This window comes from Monodon monoceros, unplaced genomic scaffold, assembly GCF_005190385.1.
Source record: "Monodon monoceros isolate NGI ecotype Baffin Bay Population unplaced genomic scaffold, NGI_Narwhal_1 Super_Scaffold_22, whole genome shotgun sequence".
Lineage (NCBI taxonomy): Eukaryota > Metazoa > Chordata > Mammalia > Artiodactyla > Monodontidae > Monodon > Monodon monoceros.
The window spans coordinates 17,610,419-17,625,679 of NW_021703779.1; the positions used below are offsets into that span (position 1 = coordinate 17,610,419).

A 15,261-nucleotide genomic window follows, 5' to 3' on the forward strand; every position below is an offset into this window, starting at 1 on the left:
ACTTTCACCCAATCTGTGGCTTGTCTTTTCATCCCCTTAACAGGATCTTTTTCACAGAGCGAACATTTTGAATTTTGATCAAGTCCAATTTATCATTTTTTTCTTTTATGGATTGTGCTTTTGGTGTCTGGTCTATGAACCCTTCACTTAGCCCACAGGCCCAAAGATTTTCTCTTATATCTAAGTTCTAAATGTTTTAGAGTTTCCACGATCCATTTTGGATTAATTTTTGTATAAGGTGTGAGGTTTAGGTTGAGGTTCGCTGTTTTACCTATGGGTGTGTAATTGCTCCAAGCACCACTGTTGAAAAGGCTATCTATTTTTCCTTCATTGAATTGCATTTGCATCTTTGAAAAAAATCAGTTGGCCGTACTTGTTTGGGTCTATTTCTGGGCTCTCCGTTCTGTTCCACTGATCTATGTATTTATCCCTTCACCAATACCACAGGATTTTGATTACTGAAACTATTTAGTAAGTCTAAAAGTTGGGTAAAGTGATTCCTCCCACTTTATTTTTATCCTGTTTTGGATATTTTAGTTCCTTTACCGTTGCATATAACTTTTAGAATATGGCTGTGTTAAACCTATAGAAGAATTTGGGGAAAACTGGCATCTTTACTATGTTGTGTCTTCTAATGTATGAACATGGTAGACCTCTCCATTTATTTAGACCTTTGATTTCATTTAACATTTTTTAGTTTTCAGCACACAAGCCCTGTACACGTTTTGTTAGATTTATACCTAAGAATTTTTTTAAGCAATTACAAATGGAACTATGTTTTTCATTTTCGTTTCCACACATTCATTGCTAGTATATAGAAACACTACTTTTGTATGCTGATCTTGTATCTTACAACTTTGCTGAACTCACTTATCAGTTCTAGATTTACGTAGATTCCTTGGGATTTCCATTGGAGACCTCATGTCACTTGCTAATAGAGACATTTTTATTTCTTCCTTTCCAATCTGTATGCCTTTAATCATGTGTTTTGCACATTATTAATATTTTTATTCAACTTTAATATGGTGGACTACATCAATTGATTTTTTGAATACTGAACCAGTCTTATACCCCTGGAATACAACCCACTTGATCATGCTGTATACTTCTTTTTATATGTTGCTGGATTTGTTTTGCTAATATTTTGTTGAGCATTCTGTGTCTATATTCTTAAGGGATACTGATGTGGAGTTTTCTTTTCTGTACTGTCTTTAGGTTTTGGTATCAGGGTGATACTGGCCTCAAAAAATGAGTAGTGATATGCTTCCTCTTCTATTTTCTGGAAGAGAATGTGTAGAATTCATGTTATTCTTGATGTTCCAGATCCTTCTTTTATCATTTCCTTTCTGCTTGAAGAACTACCTGCAGTCATTCCTTCACGGTCTGTTACAGACACATTCTCTTAGCTTCCCTTCACCAGAGACTGCTTTGATTGCACCTTCACGCTAGAAGGATATTTTCACTGGGTATAGAATTCTGGGTTGCCAGATCTTTTCTTTCAGCACTTAAAAGACAGTGTGCCATTTCCTTCTGGCTTCCATGGTTTTTAATGTGGGATCTACTGTCATTTGAATTATTATTCCCCTATAGGTCATAGTTCAGTTCTAACTGCTTTTAAGATTTTTTGTCTTTTACTTTGATTTAGAAACAAATTTTAACTGTGGCAAAATACACCTAGCATGAAATTTACTGTCTTAACTGTTTTTTAGTATAAAGTTCAGTATGTTAAGTATATTCACATTGGGTTTCCCTGGTGGCGCAGTGGTTGAGAGTCCGCCTGCCGATGCAGGGGACGCGGGTTCGTGCCCTGGTCCAGGAAGATCCCGCATGCCGCGGAGCGGCTGGGCCCGTGAACCATGGCCTCTGAGCCTGCGCGTCTGGAGCCTGTGCTCCGCAACGGGAGAGGCCACAACAGTGAGAGGCCCGCATACAGAAAAAAAAAAAAAAAAGTATATTCACATTCTTGTGCAACCAATCTCCAGAATTTTTCATCTTGCAAAATTAAAATTCTATACCCATTAAACAAGTTCACATTTCTGAAGGTTTGATTTTGATGTGCCTAGGTGTGGATTACCTTAGTTTACCTTATTTGGAGTTCAATCAGCTTCTTGAATCTGTAGGCTTCATCTTTTGCCAAACTGGGGAAATTTCAGGCATTATTTCTTCAAGTCCACCTTTTTTCTCTGCTTCTGAAACTGTGGTGACATGAATATTAAATCTTCTGTTAATGTTCCCAGGCCCCTGAGACACTCCATTTATTCTTCAGTTTATTTTTACTCTGCTATTCAGATTGAGTAATTTCTATTGCTCTATCTTCAATTTTATTGATTCTTTCCAGTCACCTCCATTTTTTTTTTTTTTTTTTTTTTGGCTGCACCGCATGTGGGATCTTAGTTCCCTGACCAGGGATCGAACTCGCACCCCCTGCAGTGGAAGCACAGAGTCTTAACCACTGGACTGCCAGGGAAGTCCCTCCATTCTTCTATTGAGCCCATGTAGTAAGTTTATTTCAGTTATTGCATTTTTCAGTTCTAAAGTGTCCATTTTCTACTTTATTTCTTTTCTGAGACTAATTTTTCATTTGTTTCAAATGTGTTTGTGGTTGCTCACTGAAGTATTTTTATGATGGCTGTTTTAAAATCCTTGTCAGACAATTCCAATATCTGAAGCATCTCCGTGCTGGTATCTGGTGCCTTTTTTCTCATTCATGATGCAATTTTCTTGGGTCTTAGTGTAAGTGAACTTCAGCTGTATAATGGACATTTTGGAGATTTTAAGACTCTGGATCCTATTTAATCTTTTTTAGCAGGCAGTCTACCAGTTGAGGTGTAGTGTGAGGGCAGGGTGAGTGTGTATGTTCAGCTTCCTGCTGGGCTCCGCCAACACCACCCTGGCAAAAGTGGAGCAATGACTCACACTGCTTTTTTGCAGATGGGTGGGATGGAAGTTCAGCTTCACTCTTGTTCCCAGTGAAAGTGGGGCACCAACCCATACCACCTCATTGCCTCTGAGCAGGGGCGCAAGCTCAGCTCCCTGACAGACCCTACTGACAATAGGAAGACGGGAAGTGGAGGGCTGACTCACACTGCTTCATTGCTGCAGGGTAGAGTGGAGTTCAGCAGAGTTCAGCGGAGCTCAAGGTAGACTTCAGCTCCCTGAAAGGCCCAGCTGACAACAGGAGAGGGGAGAGGGAGAAGTGGGGTGCCAATCAGCCCTGCCATCTACCACTCTGTTCCACCTTGTAGATGCCAGATGGGGGTGGCATCTGGGCCCTACTGCATCAGCGGAGGGGGGAAGCAGCGTTGACCAGGCCACCTCCAACCATCTTGTTCTGCCTTGTTGATGCTGGGTGAGGGTGGACCTCACTGACACAGGGCGGGGGGAGGCTTAGTGGGGACTAGTCCTACCTCACACCACCTTGTTATGTCTCATTGCTTCCAGGTTGGAGTGGAGACTCAATTGGCTGCTGGACCCCACTGACACTACCCTAGTGAGAACACCACCTCCTTCTGTAGGGAGTGTGACAGGGGTGGTGGTGAGGGAATATCAGGTCCCTGCACAACCTGCCAAAGCCACCGAGCAGGGGGAATCAAAGTGCTGTTTGTTTTTGCTAGGCAGCGAAGGGGAGAAAGGGCGATTAGGTCCCTGATCTGCCCAGCCAACACCACTGGGTGGAGGAATCCAAGCACTGCTACTTGCTTCTTAGAAGCAGGGTGGGGTTTTTCTGTTGGTGTTTGGCTACAGTAGGGTGGGTATTGTCAAAAAGGTTTACTGTTGTTAGCCCACCCTTTCTTTAGTCATCTGGCTAAAGAGAACAGGCTTTTCTTGGAACCCTTTTTGTCTGCGCCTGTTGGTGGTTCCAGGTTGGAGGCTTTTAAAACACCCTGTCCAGGATATATGGGAGGCAATAAGAACACCCAGGGAACTCACTACTTGTGTCATTCCTTTAATCCCAAAGTCTGTAGGCAGTCTGCTTTCCAACTGCCACCTTTCAGAGTGTTCCTGTACTTGTTTGCTGTGATGTCTTAGGTGTTTTAGTTGTAAAGGAAGACCTAGGAGGAAAAGGACTCCTCCATCTTGGCAGAACCAGAAGTCTCCGCCTAGTGATTAATTTTTATGTTGAAAATAACATTTTCTGCGTGTGTGTGTGTGTGTGTGTGTGTGTGTGTGTGTGTTAAAAGAAACTTTACTGGGTGTTTGGGGTAATGACATTTATTTTCTAGGTTTCTACATTATGGTTAAAAATGCACTATGGAAAACTGCTATATAACATCATAGATCAGAACTTTCCCCTAAAGTTCCTATTATGTTTATATCATTCCTGGCTAATTTAGCTTGCTTCATGTTATTCAACTGCCTGTCCACCTCAGTACTTTCACACTATAATATTCCAAAGGAAAGAATTCTATCTCATTCATTATCACCTAGTACTATACCACACAAATTCAGAACAGCCAGGGGGAAAAGATCACTTTAAAACTCATTTTGAGCTCCTCTTTTTAATAATCCAAGGCAAATCTTATTTTTAACTTGCCTGTGACATTTCTCTCTTTAAGTAAGCCCCCTTACTGCTATCAACATCCATTGTGATAGTTATTTTTCTTGAATTATACCAAGAGCCAGGAGGAACTTGAAGGAAAGAAGGCCAACAGGGGTTTTGCTTTGCATTTTCACTACTTTAAATGAAACGTCTGTATATCTCACTTTAAGAGATGGATCCTTGAAAATTCATTTATTTGTTGACTTATATTTAATTTCAGAGATTCTAGACTTTTTGTTTTGACTGACCTTCAATTAATTCCTGTACTCTTGCTTTAAATAAGAAACTATAGAATAGTATAAGAAGACTGAGGAGACTGTAAGGAAAAATATCACTGCCTCAATTTTTGCTTTCTTTGTATAATTTGTTTTATAATTAATCTTTTAACTCTTTGTTGTGTTCCTCTAGAAACTCTGTTCTGGCTGGGAGAAGGTGTGGCCCAGGTGAAGTAGGGCTCTATTCACCCAACTGGAAAGCCATTGTTCTAGAAAAAGCTTTTTATTTATCACATCTAAAAATAAAGGAAATCTTTTAAAAGTGCAAACTGAAACTAAGTTTTCTGAGAACTATGTATATAACATGACACAGATAAGGATCTTCTATATCAGCATTAGAGCGAAACTCCATTTAAGTCCCTAAATCAGCAGCAAAATAAGCACGAGAACTATGGATACAAGCAGACAATAAGCACATGAAAACATCCTTCACATTCCCAGTCATTAGAGGAATGTAAATCAAAACCACAATGAGATACCACTTTCAAACACACTAGGGTGGTTATAATGAAAAAAACAATAACAAGTGTTGGTGAGGATGTGGAGAAACTGAAACCCTCGTGCATTGCTGGTGCAAATGTAAAATGATACAAACAAGTTGGAAAACTATTTGGCAGTTCTTCAAAATATTAAATATAGACTTACCATATGACACAGCAATTCCACTCCTAGGCAAACACCCAAGAGAACTGAAAACATGTTCACATAAAAGCTTGTATACAAATGTTCACAGCAGCATTATTTATAATACCCCCAAAATGGAAACAATCCAAATGTCCACCAACAGATACATTGATAAACAAAACTGCTATAACCACACAATAGATTACTCAGCCATAAAAATGAAGCATTGACACATGCTACAACATTGATGAACCCTGAATACATTATGTTAAGTGAATGATGTCGACACAAAGGCCACATATCATATGATTCCATTAACATGAAATGTCCAGAATAGGCTAATCTACAGAGACAGAAATTAGATCATTAGTTGCCAGGGGCTGGGGGAAGGAGGGAATAGGGAGTGACTGCTAATGAGTATGGGATTTGGGGGGTCATGAAAATCTTCTGGCACTAGATAGTGGTGATGGTTGCACAACTTTGTGAATATACTAAAGACCACTGAATTGTATACTTTACAAGGGTACAATTTTGTGGTATATAAATCATATCTCAATTTTTAAAAAGATTAACTAGGGCTATTTAACCTAAGAATTAAAAAACCCAAAGGGGGGGAAAAGTCACCAATGATCAACGTTTCTTTAAATTTCCTTTTCTTTTACTATAGCAAGATAATTGGCAACTTTTTCAGGTTGTGCCACATCCTGTTTTCTGGTACTCTGAGGGAAAGTCAAATACATTTTTCTGAAAAGAAGATGCAAATATAAAGAGGTAATGATTTAATAAGCTGCAATTAAAAAACAGAGCACAGTTACTCAAGCACACACCTAGGGGCTTCTGTATGGAGAGGTGTTAAGTTACATCTGGACAAACCCCCTTTTTCAAGTACAGTAGTTTTTGTTTCAAATTCTCACTTGTAAGATAGTTGTTTAGAAATCTCAAAAAAATTTCCCATACGATGCTGTTTCTCAGGCCAGCTCACAAAAGCTTATTTTACCCATGCTGTATTTGGAGAGTAATATCAATTTTGCTTTTCTAAGTCTCCCTGTACGTTCCCATGAAAACACCTGCTCAATACAAACCACCTGGACCCTTTTGCCCATAGGAGGAGATGTCATCTAGACCGAGTCACTCACCTCTACGCTGTTTTCAACCAAAGCAGGGCAGTCTAGTGGAAAATCAGTGGGATTGCAATCTGCGAGACCTGGTGTTTGAACCCTGCCTCCTCCACTTAATAGCTGTGCAACCATGAACAAGTTACTTAACCTCTCTAGGCTTCAGTTTCCTCACCTGTAAGTTGAGGTTAATTACATCTACCTCATTCAAGTTGATATACACAAAGCGTCTAGTCAGAGAGGGCATTCAGTATATGTTAATCTCCAAGATGAACCAATCTACTTTCCCAGTATTAATTAGCTGGGAAATAATAGTATAGTGAACAAAATGCACCAATTCTGATAGCTAAATTTCCTCAATGCTTCGATGTTATCACTTGAATGAGAAATGTCACTGTAAAGTTAGTAAAGTTGTAGAAAGTGCAGAATGGTTATTTGAGGGGCATGTACCACTTAGGAGGGCTTATCAAAATCTTCACGGTAGAAGAGAGACAAGACGAAGCTGATTAAACATAATTTGAAACAGCATATTAAATATATTTTTCATTTAGAAAAAGCTTTAGCCTATTAATTTCAAACTACAAGTAAGAAAAGGTAGAGTTGAAAAACACTGGTGTAGAAAAAAGGGTTCAGTTTGTGCTAATTCTATAATCTAGAACTGTGCTGTTCAATGTGGTAGCCAATAGCCACAGATGACTATTAAAATTTAAATTAATTAAAGTTAACTTAAAAATTCAGTTTCTCAGCCATACTGGCCACATTTCAAGTGCTCAGTAGCCACACATGTGGCTGGCTAGTGGCTACTGAATGGTACCCATCTAGAAGCTGGGTTTTTTTTAAGTGAATCTTTCCTGTTATTTTATATTCTTTTCAGGTAGACTCCTCTGCTCCTAAATGTGAAGACGTGAAATAACATCCTGGGTAACTGAGGTTTTTAGTAGAGATTCTACAAGATTTCTGGAGTGAAGATTTCTCCCAAAACATTGCACTTGAGGTGCACTTCAATCTATTAATGTCAAAATGAACTTTTGTTTCAGGCTATCATTTGCCATCTGCTTCTAACACATATCAAATGACTGAACCAAGTTTCCGATAACAAGTTTTGTGGGCCAAAGGATTAGAGGCAAGCTCACAGAAATCTAGATGACCAGGTCAGACATGAAGATGAGATCATCATCATATGTAAGATTATAAAAATCAATTAACATGGTGGATAAAACAATTAATTTTTAAGGTATGTAAGAAACCATGGATAGAGTATTCGTTAAGATGGGAAAATCTGATTTAAGTTATGCTACTGCTGTAATTCTGTTTATACTAATAGAGGGGAAGACTGATAGGAAGTATAAAAGTGCTTTTGGATTTACACATAAATGTAGGATTATCTAATATTCAGGCAACTAGCACTATTTCATGAAAAAACAAAACAAAACACAAAAATACCCTCCAAAAGACAATGCGGAGAGCTGACTCCAGGTGGGGCAGTAGGCTAGCCTCCTGATCTTTAGTTCTTTCACGTTCCTTTCTAGCTGACACCTTCAAGAGAAGAAGGTACATATTCAGAGTAGGTAATGCCAGTAATTGAGCTATTCCGTTATGGTATGCTGAAGCATAAAATCACTGTTTGTTAGTAGGTAATACGCCCCTCGAATACCCCTGACTCCAGAGGTATGTGTATATAATGGGCAGAGATCAGAAAAAGGGTGAGGAAGTCATTTTACATCATTGGTAAGCTGTAAGTAAACTTTTTTTTAAAGATGAAGTAACAATGTTCCCAAGTTAAAAACAGCTGCATCAAAATGTCATTAATCCTAGCTGTTTTCTAGTAACTTCAAGTTTGAAGCAATTAATTAAAAAAGAATGGGAGAAGTAGACAGATTGACAGCAGCATAAAATAGCAAATGATAAGAGTTTTTAAAAACTATGAATATTAAAAGTAAATTACAGAGTAAGTCCATGAGGGAGCCATTTAGTAGGGGCAATTAGCTTGATATTAAGGTAGAATATGACCATTACCTTTCAAAACACTGAATTTTAAAAGTTTAAATTATTTCAAACTTTTATTTAAACTACTGCATTTAAATTTTTAGTCCACTATTAAGATGGAAAATTGTTACACAAATTAATTTAGAAAGACTCCAATTCAAAATGAAACAAAAACTCGTTTGACAGTTACAGAAAAAAAGATTTGATACAGTCAATTAAACATTAACAGCTTGTTTCCAGGCAATACTGGATCATGTTACTGTAGTTATCAGACTTTCCAAAACTGTGTTCTGCAAAGCACTTGTGTCCTCTGAGACTTCAATAGATGGTTCATAAAAAATGGGTGCTGACATCAAGTCTCAAATGCTGTGAGCTATTTCCTTTTTGCAGATTCAGCATGTACATTATCATCTTAAAAGTTCTAAGATGTTATGCAGTAAAGACATTGGTCAGATCTCATTTAATTCCACAATCCCCAAATTTACTCGATTATGTCACGCTCCTTTGGTTGGTTTTTTTGGAGGGAGAAGGTGGTTGTTGGGGCACAGACACACTTTGAAAATTTTCAGAGACTTCTCAGCTGAAAATACCATATGGACTATTGAAAGTTCCTTAAGTACCAGTATCACATAACAGAACAAAAACCAAAGGATTGTATTTCTAGACAGGAAAAGCCAGTCACTCATGGCATATTCAAATAACCAACATAAATGTGTTTATAGTAATGGGGAGGGAAGTGTGCCATATTAATTTCTGTCCCTAAAAAATGAAATTAACAGAACTGATCCTAAAATATAAAAAGGTGTGCACATTTTGTTTTGGTACTTTTTAGAAAGTAAGTTAAAATTCTACCTATTGATGCTATATATTGACTTTATTTCTTCAGAGACACACTTCCTTCAAGAGGTTGACATATAGGGTATACCATATTTCAACAATTATAAGACACCATCGTGTGTGAGATATACTATTATCTTATATATCACTAAGAGAAAAAAGCCACTGCTGATTAAACAACGACATGCCGTGGACTGTGAGAGGGCTTCCAATTTGAGCAATGTTGAGATATGAACATACTTTCTTTTCTTCCTTCTTCCGCACATATTCTTCAAAATGTTTTTTATGTGTTTCCCCCCTCTAAAGACAATATTGAAGAGGGGAACAATATAAAAAAGGATAAGATTCAAGAGATTTCTGTTCACCTTACCCTTACAGTTATATTCAGATATTCTAAAGGTTCTCTTTAAAACAGATCAATCAAACAAACCATTTTGTTTGTTTGGTTTTCGTTTTGGTTTTTTTGCGGTATGCGGGCCTCTCACTGTTGTGGCCTCTCCCGTTGCGGAGCACAGGCTCCTGACGCGTAGGCTCACGGGCCCAGCCGCTCCGCGGCATGTGGGATCTTCCCGGACCGGGGCACGAACCCATGTCCCCTGCATCAGCAGGCGGACTCTCAACCACTGCGCCACCAGGGAAGCCCCAAACAAACCATTTTTAATTGTTCTGTTTGATTCTGGAAAAATGACCCCAGAGGAAAAACACAGAACTTCCTAAGACACTGCTGTTTGAGAGATGATTCATTATAACTATTATTTATTAAATACAAACCATGTACTGACCCAAGTGCTTTACACATATTATCATTCAATTCTCACCACAACCCCATGAGGTAGATATTATTTTCATGCCTATTTTACAGATTAGGACGTTGAAGCATAGAGACATTAAATAACTTGCATAAGATTACAAAGATATTAAGCGGCAGAGACAGGGCTCAAACCCAGGTCTTCATGGCTCCAAAGTTTATGTACTTTAACACTTTGCCATACATCCAAATTATCCCACAAAATAGAATAAGTAAAACTGAAATATTTAATTGCTAGTAACTAATGTATTTGCTTAAAATAGCCAAATGTATTAAATGATAGTTATGTTCTACACAGATACATTTTATCCTGTTTTATACAACGAATATAGTATATTTGTGTTTGTTTTGTTAACTTGACACATTTTACTTAACAATTAAAATTTACAGTTGTTTTATCTTTGCTTCTATGCTATTTGGTATTAAATTGAAAAACCAGAGTATCTGAGATTTGATAACTGTCCCAGATTAAAGAAAGGCACAGGAAACTGTATCAACTCCTAAAGATGGGGGGGGGGGAGTGCGATAAATCTAATGCCAAGTATTAAAATGCAACTGCTTGTTTTTTCTTTCTATTACGTGAAATGGGGAACGGGATGTGTAAAATATACATTTGCTCGATTGCATTCCAATGCTTTAAAACTTGTCATTCACCAAAACACATAAACAACTGAGCACTATCACACTCATGCATTACCAAGAGACCACCAAGATGTCACTGTTGTACACTGTAATCTGAACCACTGGGTCTAAAGCATCCAGTGTGCACTGGACAAACTGGGCCACTTGACGTCATCCATCATTCACAGCCTGGAAGATCACATGTCCCTGAACACGGAACTCTAGAGCAAATCTTCTCAACGATCACAATGGTATAAATTTTTTAGTGGATGATAAATTTTAAAAAATCTTTAGAACAACTCTTCTGCAATTCAGACTTCTGAGAAATGATCTGCTTTATTTATTTATTTATTTATTTATTTTGCGGCACGCAGGCCTCTCACTATTGTGGCCTCTCCCGTTGCGGGGCACAGGCTCCGGACGCGCAGGCTCAGTGGCCATGGCTCACAGGCCCAGCCGCTCTGCGGCATGTGGGATCTTCCCGGACCAGGGCACGAACCCGTATCCCCTGCATCGGCAGGCGGACTCTCAACCACTGCGCCACCAGGGAAGCCCGATCTGCTATATTTTTGATCATTCTATAATTTACTGAATGTCATGTCCTTGGTCAAGAGTGCACATCCCAATTATGCCACTCTTCTTATATAAAAATAAGACATACTTATTGTGATTTCCAGAAACATACTAATGAAAAGGCAAAGTCCGCCTATACTTGTTTCTTTAATTGGATAAGTTTCCCTCTTTATCTTAAAATTTAAATGTATCAAAGAAGTTTCTCATTTTGGATTAACCCCATCAGTATAGGATCAAGCTTCCAAAATAACGCAAACCTTCCTAAATTCTAGTTTAACAAAAACTGATATTATAATCACTGAAAACAACAAAGTGTTCAATAGTGTGTCACAGTTACTCGACAGTTGACATGTAACAATACCTGTCCTCTCCTCAGATCTTCACTTGGGGGAAAGAAAAAAACCTGAAAGGTGGTAAAAATGAAACAGGAAAAGGAAAAGAAACTTAATAAAACATTATTTTTTCAAAATCAAAGATCACACTTTAATAGAATGTTTTTCCCTACAGATGAAACATAAGAAATCTAATATTGATACAGTGGAAATATTACAGAATCCAATAAAATCTTTGAGGTTAAAAATGGTTGCACACCCACTGAAGATGGTTTCCAAAACAAGGGTCTCATTTTTTATAAATAAAATATTTATACAGTTAATATTTTTCAATGCACTATGGAACCTGTCATTTAAAGGAATTCGAGGTAGCTATTTTTACATAACACATTTCTATAAAGCAAAAAGAACCTCCTTAATTTTATTATTTTTGAAAATTGTTCATATTTACATTTACTATAATATATCTTTACTAAAAATGAGAAAAACGTGTCACTTTAGGTCAGGTTTATGATCCAGTAAATGTCCCTAACAGCAGTGGCAAGAGTTTGTAGAAAAGAATAGCCACAATCCCTGGATATCCATCTCCTAAACAGTCAAATATTCAAAAACACACTAGCGTCTTTAACTCATTAAAGAGTTCTGAATTCACCTGGACTATTTAGGAAGCTATTTTGTTTTTAATCTTGTACCAACCTTGACTTTGCTTACATAGTACTTCCTTTATTATTCTAAATTTGCTTCTTTAAACATTTGGCATAGTTCTAGCCTATCATGTTTTGACCCATGTTTGAGTTCAACCACAAGGGTTTTTTTGTTTTGAGCACCATGAGACCCATGTGAGGTCAAGAAGACATGTAAAGGAATGAAGAAACTGCCTGTACTTTTAGTGAGGTACTCAGTTCTTTTAAGATTGCTCATATTTCAATGTAAGATTAAAATGATAAGAACAGAGATAAAATTGATAATTACCCTATTCCTGACCTTCATAATTAATTCGTCGGTCATCTAGGGGGCCTATACTATGTATGCGCCAGGCACTGTGTTAAGAGCTGAGGATACAGAGAAAAAAAAAGAAGTCTCAGCTTTGAAGAATTCACAGTCTCCTAGGGAAGAGACCATAAATGTAAATTTCTATAGAGATCAACCCTGAAATCTTTTAGCCTGAAGAGAAACAATCTGGTGTTTTTACTCACATGACTATTTTTTAAAAATCGTAAAATACAACTATTCACTGATAAGAACTTACTGAGGAGGAGATGGCATAACGCTAAGCATAATATTAAGTTCAATATCAGACTTCCAAATGAAAATTTTCAACCTTTTCCTTACTGGTTTCAGTATTTCCAAATTTGCATCAGAAGTAATTTACTTGAAACAGCTGAACAACCAAAGGCAATAAATATCTAAAGGCAATTTGTTAAAATCTAATTTTAATAAATCTAGGCAACACTGGCTCTGACTGACATACCTTATGCCAGAATATCAAGAAAATTACTTGAAAATGGCAAATTGTGGGAACCTATCTGCCAGGTTCTGGAAACCATGACAGTAACTGAAATAACCAGGCTTTAACAAATGAGACATCTTATAATACCATAATTGTTTTTGAAAAATACTTGACCTCTAACTACCGGTTTACTTATTTATACTGATTTTTTTCCACAAAAGATTTGAAACAGCTACCCTAGCATAAAGCAAAGCACATGAATTATATCCATCTGGCTCTGAATTATGGCTCTGCCATTTACTATTTATAATCTCTGTGCCCTTAACTTTTGAGATCAGTTTCTTAATCTGTAACAATGGGGACCATAATCCTACTCTGTTGGGTCATAGGAAGGATAAAATGAAATAGCATGAGCACAGTATCTGGCATATAGTAAGTGCTAAATAAACATTAGCTTTGTGCTTTCTTTATCCAATTGTATGCTATATAGAAAAAGGATCAGGTGGAATTTTAAATGACTTTTTTTTAACACACTGATGCGTGCCAAGCAGAAGTGTGGACTGATTACGAGTTGCAAATGTTAACGTTTGCATCTAAAAATCAGGCTCAAAGCAAATTCAATTTCTTTCCACAAGGTTGGCACTCTGAGAACACATTTTAGCTATATTACTTAATATAACCTTTTAGCTATATTACTTAATGCAAAATTTTTTCTGAAGGAAAAAAATGAATGAAAAGAGCCCCGGGAGCACTATGTTTCATACTATCCAATTCCAAAGATGATTAAACATTCTAAATTTGATTTTCTTACAAAAAATTCACACTATTACACTGGCTAACAATTTTAAATGAAATTCTCGTAGATTTCCTTTAAAAAATTTTTTTTCAGGAAACATCTATTAATGTGTTTTCTATTGAAGAGCAGCGTTTCGTTTAGGTTTTAAAAATATGATCCAAGTCGCAAAATACTAAGCACCAACCGTAAGCACTATTACAATTCTGCATGCGATAAAGAGAGAGCAAGTAAACATTTTATACAGCAGCGGAGGTGACTAGGGAAAAAGTGCAAAGTGATTTGAACTGATCCCCGTCCGCCTCCCCCTCCATTCTACCCGAGAATGCAAGTGTCCCGCATCTCAGATCAAACTGAGCCTCGGTCTTACTGACGTAACCAGTAACCCTATCCACCTCTCACACTGCGGAGGCCGGCAGGGCAGCGGCTGCCGCCAAGTACACCACTCATCAGAGCCTGTCCCATTCCACCCCCGCGCTTCAGTCATGCTTTCCAGAAATGGGGTCACTCGCTCAGTAACTATTACACACACGCAGCCTATCATCCTGTAATCCCCCAAAGTCCGCTGTGGGGAATAGAAGACAGCAAAAAGTCAAGAAGGAAGAATCACAGACGCGCCACCATCAGGAATTGATTTTCCGCTCCGGAGAGGAGCGCTGATGCCCTGGAATGGGTCTTGTCTGGATTATTTTCGCAGACCCCGAGTTGGTTCTGGGACAGGGGCGGCTGCGAAGAGTCGGGCGAAGTCTGTTTTGCCCTGTTTAGGTATAGTGTTTGGGTCACTCGGGTGGGTATCTCAGGGACGGTCACCAGATCGCGGACAAGGAAAACCAGAAACCCCTTTACTGCGGCCGCTGATCTCCTTGAATACCACCCTCTCACCTCCGTGGACAGGAAACTCAAGTTAAACTCGCAGGGACGGGGTCCTCGAGCTCAGGGACCTCAGAAACGGGGCAGGGGGGGGGGGGATGGAGGACCTCAGGCTTCCACTCTCTCCCTTACAGCAGCAGAAACCGCTGCGGCAGATGGGGGGGTGGGCAAAAACCCTTGGCTGTCCCGCACCCCTTACCCGAAACCCTCACAGGTCACCACCCCTGCCCTGGGCCGTTCCTGCCCCCGCGCGCCCGGCTCCCCGGGGCAACCCCTCCCCCGGCCGGACTCGAGAGTCCCCTCTCCCCAGCGAACCCAATCCACACCCCTCCCGCATCCCCCAAAGTCACCGGGGTCCAGGGAAGCCCCCGACCAGGCAGGGCCAAACTTCCCAACTCCTCGCCAGCCCCCGCTGCGCCTCCCGCTCCCCCCACGCA

The 15,261-nt window shown here is 38.9% G+C and overlaps 1 protein-coding gene across 6 annotated transcripts in view; it reads right to left on the reverse strand.

Moving 5' to 3' along the window:
* RPS6KA3 (ribosomal protein S6 kinase A3) overlaps positions 1 to 15,261 on the reverse strand; it is a 110,632-nt gene that overhangs the window by 94,706 nt on the left and 665 nt on the right. For 3 of the 6 annotated variants that reach the window (XM_029240327.1, XM_029240328.1, XM_029240325.1), the window contains exon 2: positions 11,741 to 11,782. The exons of 2 other annotated variants lie outside the window; for them this stretch is intronic. In XM_029240327.1, coding sequence (XP_029096160.1) covers positions 11,741 to 11,782 — 42 coding nt within the window. Of the gene's footprint in view, positions 1 to 2,084; positions 4,081 to 11,740; positions 11,783 to 15,261 lie in introns of those variants that run through there. One more of the 6 variants, XM_029240332.1, reaches the window with a different exon arrangement.